Raw genomic sequence first — 8898 nt, 5'->3', positions numbered from 1 at the left:
GAATGGAAAAAAAAGAACAACATGAATGTGTATCTATTAACTAGAGGACAAATATCTTACCAGCAATTGAGTTAAATTCTATTATTTGTGTTATGAACTTAAATACGTACAATGATTTATTATTCAATAAGGAGTACGTAAGTAAGTTATCTCAAAAAGTTGAAATTATCAAGAGCCTTAGCTAATGTTTCAATCTACCTTACTAAAATAATGTAAACTCTCCCTTATCATTTGTACAATGTTTTAACATTTAATTTTAATTAATAGTAATTGGTCATTAGGAATGATCGATCTGTAATTAAAACATACTAAATTTAATAGGTTGTGGGCCAAGGGTTCCGAAAAGTAAACAAAAAAAATGAAAAAAGAAAAGATTAAAAAAAAAAGAAAAGCCCAAGCAACAGATTTGTGGGAGTGGGAAGATTATAAAAGAAATAGATTTGTTTAGTCATATAATAGTATATTGGACCCTTCCTAGAATCTGCTCATAACTATATAAATACAAAATATTTGGATGAGCAATAACAACCAACTCCTACTCCCAACTCCAATTCTTGCTAACTAACAATGGACGATTCCTTTAGCCGAAGAGCTTCGTGCGGACACCCTGATTTGGATCAGCAGTCGTACGACGGCAGCAGCCATTACAGCCTCGCCACCGCTGTTCTTCCCGCTCTCGGCGCCAGAAGCAACCGCACACTCAAACTCCGCTCTTTCGTTATCTCTCCTCATCATCACCGCTATAGGTTGGTTCCTCCCTCCTCTACTTTGTTTTTGTGCATCTTCTATTTTTGTTTCTGATATTTCTATTTTACTACTACTACTACTACTACTTTTTATTGATCAATATTTTCTAGTTGCCCAATTTCGGATTATTGTTGTAGCGATATATCCCAAGATTGCCTTTTGTTTGTATTAATTCAAGTAGTACGTCTATTCTGGTCAAAATTTATCTCTGCGTTATTCCTTTTCAAAGAATTGTCAACTTTTTACTTTTTTTGCTACATTTATAGTATAATATTATACTATGCTTCAAAAACATGCCTGTCGAATCTCTTATTTACCGGCGGAGCTACATGGTCGGGTGGGCCAATGATTCCAAATAATTTTTTAATTTTCATAGGTAATATTTTGTATTAAAATATTAATTTTTATTTTATTTGTTAAAATTTTAGAATTATGGATTGATATTAAAAAATAATATTATAATAAAAATATTCTTTTTGAAAATTTGTTATATTTCTGTAAATTAATTTCATTTTATTTTTTATTTCAATTTTTTTCTTTTTGAAAAATCTCTTAAATATCTTCAACATTCCGATATATCTTATGATTAATGGTGGAATATGTCTTCTTTATATTGCAATATATAGTCATAAAACTCTTGCTACTCACTCCGAAAAGTTTGAACTCTTTTCTTTAGTATGGCTCTAAAAAAAATGAACTTTCCAATTTTGGAAACCTCATTCTCCACTAATAATACTTTAAAAACTTTTTCATTCTATCTCTGTTTTATTTTGTCTGTTATGCATTAAAACTCAACTAAACCAAATGTTAATACTTTTCAGGGATTATTTATTGTTTTGGTTTCAGTTTTCTTGGAATATGGCATTTTACAGACCATTCTCTTGCATAAACAACTTTATTTGTAGTTTTGCTTATGTAGTTGAAACTTGAAATTTATACCTAGCTTGTAAAATGCAAAGAATACTTTTCTTTTACTGAAAACACATTAGGCTTGGATTGATATGACAGGGTTTGGGAGGCGTTTCTGGTTATTTTGGTTATCTACACGGCATGGGCGTCTCCATTTGAGCTCGGGTTTCTTGATAGACCAAGGAGGCCTATATCTATCTTGGACAATGTCGTCAATGGATTCTTCGCAATTGATATCATCCTCACGTTCTTCGTAGCTTATTTGGACAGAAGCACATATCTTTTTGTTGACAATCATAGGAAAATTGCAAAGAAATATGCAACTTCTTGGTTGGCCTTTGATGTGATTTCCACAATTCCTTCGGAACTTGTTTGGTATGTTTCACCTCGGCCTTTAAAGGAATATGGCTTATTCAACATGCTTCGTCTCTGGCGTCTTAGACGAGTTAGTGCTCTGTTTGCTAGGTAAAATCATATTTTCTCATCTCATATTAAGATTCTCATGTATTATTATTAACCTCTTTCTTTTCTTAAATAAACAGAGTGGAGAAAAATAAGAATTTTAACTATTTTTGGGTGAGGTGTGCGAAGCTGATATGCGTAAGTATATTATACTACTAATGTATAGACTTGTCATTAGCCTATTGATTAAAATAAATGATTTAGCTTTTGAACTATACATCATTTGTTGTTGTGTATAGGTTACTATTTTTTCCGTTCATTGTGCTGGATGCTTCAATTATTTGCTTGCTACTCATAATGATGATCCATCAAACACTTGGATTGGTAAATCAATGCCTCCGGGAGTCGATTTTCGCCAACTAAGTTTATGGTTTCGGTATGTTACTTCCATGTATTGGTCCATCACAACCCTCTCCACCGTTGGCTATGGAGACTTGCATGCTGTGAATTCAAAGGAGATGTTGTTTGCCATTTTCTACATGCTCTTCAACCTCGGACTCACAGCATATTTGATTGGAAATATGACGAATTTGGTGGTTCATGGCACTAGTAAGACCAGACATTATGTAAGTCACTTCAATCGAAACATATCAAGTTGTTTTCTATGAGTATTGAGATTTACTGATTTATGTAATCAATTTTTTGATCTAAAAATAGAGGGATACAATTCAAGCTGCTACGAGTTTTGCACAAAGGAACCAACTGCCTTCTCGCCTTCAAGAGCAGATGATCTCGCATTTGTCGTTGAAGTTTAGAACTGACTCAGAGGGGCTTCAACGACAAGACACGCTCGATTCACTTCCAAAGGCCATTAGGTCGAGTATCTCGCACCACCTTTTCCACCATTTGGTTAATAGGGTCTACTTGTTCCGTGAAGTCTCCAATGACTTGGTCTTTCAGCTGGTAAATTCATTATAACATTTCAAAATTAATCATTTTTTTCTTCACCACTTGCATCACTCTCATATGCCACTCTTTTATAGGTTTCTGAGATGAGGGCAGAATATTTCGCTCCCAATGAAGATGTGATCTTGCAGAATGAAGCGCCAACAGACTTTTATATTCTGGTCAATGGGGCAGTGGTAAAAAAATGGATTCATAAAGTTGATCTCCTCTAAATTTCTCATTCATTATGCACTATGTTTTGTTTAACATGTGGAATATTTTTTTTTCTCATTATCCTTTATCAGGAGCTAATAGTCATGAAAAATGGAGCTCCACATGTAAGTTTGTTTAATAGGTTCAATATATATTTGTGAATATAAATGTCTATACCCACAAGAAGACTGATTAGGATTGGTTGTGACAACAATGCAGGTTGTTGGCGAGGCACGGACTGGTGAGCTTTGTGGCGAGATTGGTGTACTTTGCTATAGGCCTCAATTGTTCACCGTGAGAACAAAAAAGTTAACTCAGCTATTACGGCTGAACCGCACTACATTTCTGAACATTCTTCAAGCCAATGTTGGAGATGGGACAATAATCATGAATAACCTCCTGCAGGTATATATATATATATATATATATTCATCATACAAATGTGTTTCAGCACATACTACAGAAACAACAAAGAATTACTAGAACTGAGTGTTTCTTCAATTGTTGAGATGACATTTAGCTAACTGATACTTTTACAACTTACATACATTTAAGCAATAAAATCTATGATGTTTGTAGCATTTGAAGGAAGCGAAGGACCCGATAATGGAGGGGATTTTGTTGGATATCGAGAATATGATTGCACACGGAAGAAAGGATCTGCCCCTCACCCTATGTTTTGCAGCACTTAGAGGAGACGAATCGTTGATGCGTCATTTGTTGAAGAGAGGTATTGATCCAAATGAATCAGACAATAATGGAAGAACAGCTCTGGTGAGTACATTTTCGATTTAATTAGCCAAAATTCATTTAGCTCGCCTCTAAAATACTTTTCTTCATCATGCTCAGCACATTGCAGCATCTCAAGGAAATGAAAATTGTGTGCTTCTTTTGCTTAACTCTGGGGCTGATCCCAACTGCAGAGGTAATTAATCAATATAAAGTTCTTAATACTCAATTCCACTTCTCATCTAATCTTTTCAACAGATTCAGAAGGAAGTGTACCACTGTGGGAGGCCTTGCTCGGGGACCATAAACCGGTCATCAAGCTACTCTCCGACAACGGTGCCAAATTGTCCTCAGGAGACATAGCCATGTTTTCTTGCACAGCGGCAGAGAACAACGACCTGGATCTTCTTAAAGAAATCTCCTGTCGCGATGGGGACGTGACCTGGCCGAACCATGACGGCCCCCAAGCGCTTCACTTCGCTGTTTGTCAAGGCAACCTTGAAATGGTCAAATTTCTCCTCGACCAAGGCGCTGACTTGGACGTCGCGGATGAAAATGGCCTCACGTCGCGGGAACTAGCCGACCAGAAGGGCCACGACGACATCAAGGAGCTCTTCGCCAAGAGCGATGCTGACGAAAAATCACGGCCTAATGGCGCCCGTTTCTTGGGGAGATTCAAGAGCGATCCGATCATGTTACCTGTGAATCACACGGGCGGATCATGGATCAGGTCTCGGACGACGACGAGGCGGAGAAGAACCAGCAACTACAACAACTCTCTGTTTGGGATCATGAGGGCAGCTGCGCAGACCGGGGACGATGCCTTGTTGTCCCCGGTGGCGCCTGCTGCCCGGATCACGATCACCTGCCCGGAGAAGGGAGACGTTGCTGGAAAGCTCGTGTTGCGCCCTCGTAGTTTCGAGGAGCTGAAGGAGATTGGTGTGAAGAGATATGGTGCTCCCTTTGTGAGAGTGTTGAACCAAAAAGGAGCAGAGATTGATGATATTGAGGTGGTGAGAGACGGCGATTATGTGGCTTTCGCGAGCCAGTTATAACATAATCATCGGGAATTTGGCGTCCATGGGGAGAGTGACTGCGAAGTAGTCACCGTGTTTCCGTAGGTAAATGGACTCCACATTCCACTAACTCATAGTAGGTGAACAGTATTTGACAATGTATATCTACTCCTAATCGATGGAGGTTGGAAAAGATATAGTACTTGTAGATCAATTAAAACTTTTTAGCAATTTGTGCATAAGAAAATGAAATGCAAAGTTTTGTTTTACTCTAATGTGGCAATTCTCATATTATAATGTTGACGCCTAATTTCCTTTTTTGTTTTATCATATTGCAACTTGAATTTTGTGACAAATTATCATGGTTTAGCAAATATGCATGTAATTCAGTTGTCTCTAATGTAATAGTGGTATCTTAAATAACTAGATCCAACTATTACTCCTAATATTGGAAATAACCTAAATAATAATTTAATGGTAAACCAAAGTATGGATTGAAAAGCAAGCAAGAAGTTAAATTGCATATTGTTATAAAAAACAATTCAGATGATAAATACACAGTCATTTCTCGAGTGATGGATACACATTTAATTAACAAAAGAATTAAACAATTTTTCAGGTCAATAAAATTGTGATTTTCTTACAAGTCAAATGATGAAGATGTTTTGAATGCTTACAAAATTAGAGAGTCTATCTAATGACAAGCAGCAAGCACAATAAGTTAGTCACTGGACATCAAATCTTTGGGACTGTCTCTGAACGGATGAACTCTTTAAGAATCGATTTCTCTTCATCAATACGCTTCTTCTCTTGTCGATTTTGAGGTTTAACCTTTCTTTTCTCGTCCAATATCCACTTGAAGATCTCACGTTGCTGATCCGCGGGAACCGGTGGCCGCACAGGCACGGGCCTTTCGACAGGAGGAGTGATGATTATGGGCTCTTCTTGGGCAGGGGCAGTCACTGTGGTCGGAGGGGCAGGAGGAGGCTCTTCTATGGCTTTTTTCTCCGCTCTTTCTTTCTTACCACCCTGTGCAAACATGTACCCTGCAAATACAAAAATAAATAAATATCAGATCCCTCTGAGCATCAAGGGCTTCGTATAAGTGTAAAATCAAGAGCACAAAGACACGGCAACAAGTTGGTCTAGCAAAGTGATCACAACATGGAACTTGCACGAAAACAATCTGACTGACAAGAGGAGTCAGTTGCAGTAGTCAAGCAAAACAAGCCAGTTAGTCTGAGTAATGGTCAAGTGTCATTTTATTTAATGACATTCGATCTGTATATCATCCAGAAAAATAAGTGTTCATGTTATAAATCACAATAATTACACTCATGCTGCAGTCTCTTCTATAGTTCTATGATAAATCATCCAACTATTTCCAACCACACTGTTGTCATTTTGTTTTTGTGGGGTCATCTCCGTAATGGCACAGAGTCTTATAAGAATGTAAAACATGAGTCCCCTTCGTAAAAAAAATGTGATATTCCAGGAATTCTTTAATCTTCCGGAAACATCACCCTTTTGTTTTTCCCTAGCTCTGGGAATTGATGCTGCTACCAACAAAACAATGCAACCATAGTCATTAACCTTAATTCTTATCTCATTCCAGATCATTCATAGGCCACAAAGTCTTAGGCAACACGCTATCCAGATATCCTCTCACCCTCCCCGGTCAAAACATAAACTGGTAAACATAATTATTTATGATACAAGCATAAGATAGTACTATCTACTTTCAGTAACAGAAAACATACTCCTTTGCTGACAAGAAGAAAGGTCCAACTTCGCTATCCAACTAAATAACCCTCTTGGATGCAAACTTAGTTGACTCATGACTGACTATAGTTTTTTCATGGCCATCATAATCATATTCATAATGGCGCACGGCCCAATTTCTGGTGATACTAGGTAGGAGCTCTAGCACCAACATGATTGCTTGCCACCAATAGTTACCATAATAACTCGTTAACAACCATATATTAAGCTATCAATACTCCAGGTCTTATAAACTCGTTTTTCTGTAAGGTTGGAAAAAAATCATGACACACCCTCTCACTTTTCTTAACAATACAGCGGAAGCAAAGTATAACAACACACTCATGGAATTAGCAATCTCCCCAAGCATAACAGTTGCTTCTAACTTGCATATCCCAAATATACTATTCCCTCCGTCCCTGAAAAGTATAATTATTTCCTTATCAGTCCGCCGCTGAAAAGTATGAACTTTCTAATTTTGGAATAGTTAAATAACACATTACCTCTACACATCATTTTATTTACAACTTATACCGTTACATTACCTATTAATGATGTGAAGCTCACTCTCCATAACACTACTTACACTGCCACTTGTCTCTCTCTCTTACTTACCAATTATACATTAAAACCCATGCCGAACCAAATGTTCGTACTTTTCAGGGCAGACGGAGTATATTTCAACCATCACAACTCCGCTAGTTCATGAATCAATAATCATGAGGCCATCAAGCCATAGGTCCCATTCAAATTGAATTCTTCATCAAGACAAATGCCCAATGGAAGTTACAAAAGTAAACTCAGATTTCACAAAATGGAAAATTACAAATTACTCGTTCTTGATTTATTTTTGTGGAGCCAGTGTATACTGGCGCAAGTTGATCAGTCACTCCAAAAGAAAAACTAACTATCTAAATCTCTTGTTGACTGATATTTCTACAAACCCACCAAGATAGGCAAAGATATGCATTCATACTTGAAAGATCATTGAGCTTAAACAAAATGTCATAAAAATACTTTGATTTGGCAGTTCACCCAATATTTGAATCGTGATTTTCTTCAAAACGAAGAACCAGCAAATCAGCGAGCAGATCAATCTACCAAGCCAAACTCTCAATTTATACATCTGAAATCATAGTTTCGATATAGAAACATAAATACTTATATGGCAAGAAAAAAGTCCATAGTTTTCCTAATGGAACTCACCGCCAAGACCGAAGTTGAAAAGCAGAAAAACACGCCAGAGAATCCTGAAACGCTTCACGGCAGGTTCACTTGGAACTTGATTTAGATGTGGGCTCCCTTCCATTTTCTTCTTGTCTTTCTCAACCCAATGCAACCCACTTCAATGTTCTTTGAATTTGGGGATTAGGATTTTGCAGTAAATTATGGTGTGATTTGAAAAAAAAAATGAGAGCAGGAGATGTTTGGTTGAAAGTTTTGGAATTCAATTGACATTTATAATTGGGATTAATGCAGTTTCTCCACTATTTATATTAAACTCAAATAATATTTTCCTTTTTTTTTCCTAAAAATAGAAATTCTTTAATATCACTAGTTTTTCTATTTCTGTATCTCTTACTTTATCCATTTTTTCTCCAGTTTCTTAGAGCATTCATTATGGAGAGTCGATCGCACGAAGGGAGATCGGCTCGGAAGAGTAGGGCTGGCAATTTTCGACACGACACGATAATCTGACACGAATCCGCACGAAATTATTGGGTTGGGGTCAAGTCTTATTGGATCCGTGTCCTTATCGGGTTGACCCATTAAGAACCCGATAATTTCGGGTTGGGTTCGGGTCGGATGCGGGTCGGATACGGGTAACCCATTAAGAAATAATATTATTATTTTTATTATTATTTAAAAATATATATATTACTTTATTTTTTTAATTTCTTATAAATTAGGTTTAAATAGTATAAAATGAATTTTAATTATGTAAATTAGGTTAAAAATTAAGGTTTAATCGTGTAATATTAGGTTTTAATCGTGTAATATCAGGTTCGGGTTGTTATCGTGTCGTGTCAACCCATATTATATCGTGTCGATAACGGGTTCGTGTCGGGTGCGGGTCGTGTTCGGATTTGAAGGTAGCAGGTCGGGTTCGTGTTCGGATTTATAGTTTCCTTAACAGGTCGGGTTCAGGTTAGGCCTTATTGGGTTGGGTCATTAT

At 37.0% G+C, this 8898-nt stretch overlaps 2 protein-coding genes across 2 annotated transcripts; one reads left to right on the top strand and one right to left on the bottom strand.

The window, feature by feature from the left end:
* Window positions 1-430: 430 nt before the first annotated feature.
* LOC121756975 (potassium channel AKT1-like) lies at window positions 431-5236 on the top strand. Its single transcript, XM_042152418.1, has 11 exons — window positions 431-746; window positions 1756-2121; window positions 2199-2256; window positions 2358-2684; window positions 2776-3021; window positions 3102-3200; window positions 3309-3341; window positions 3436-3621; window positions 3796-3990; window positions 4066-4141; window positions 4204-5236. The coding sequence occupies exons 1-11, from the start codon at window positions 568-570 to the stop codon at window positions 4998-5000; spliced, it is 2562 nt and encodes an 853-aa protein (XP_042008352.1). The 5' UTR covers window positions 431-567; the 3' UTR covers window positions 5001-5236.
* A 289-nt stretch (window positions 5237-5525) lies between these two features.
* LOC121757305 lies at window positions 5526-8162 on the bottom strand. The gene is made up of 2 exons (XM_042152843.1): window positions 7929-8162; window positions 5526-6007 (listed from the first exon to the last, which is right to left on the bottom strand). Exons 1-2 carry the CDS (start codon window positions 8029-8031, stop codon window positions 5697-5699), a joined length of 414 nt encoding a protein of 137 aa, XP_042008777.1. The 5' UTR covers window positions 8032-8162; the 3' UTR covers window positions 5526-5696.
* Between the last annotated feature and the right edge of the window lie 736 nt (window positions 8163-8898).

The sequence above is a fragment of the Salvia splendens genome, chromosome 12 (genome assembly GCF_004379255.2).
Source record: "Salvia splendens isolate huo1 chromosome 12, SspV2, whole genome shotgun sequence".
Taxonomy (NCBI): Eukaryota; Viridiplantae; Streptophyta; class Magnoliopsida; order Lamiales; family Lamiaceae; genus Salvia; species Salvia splendens.
This window is presented reverse-complemented; position numbering and strand designations above follow the sequence as displayed.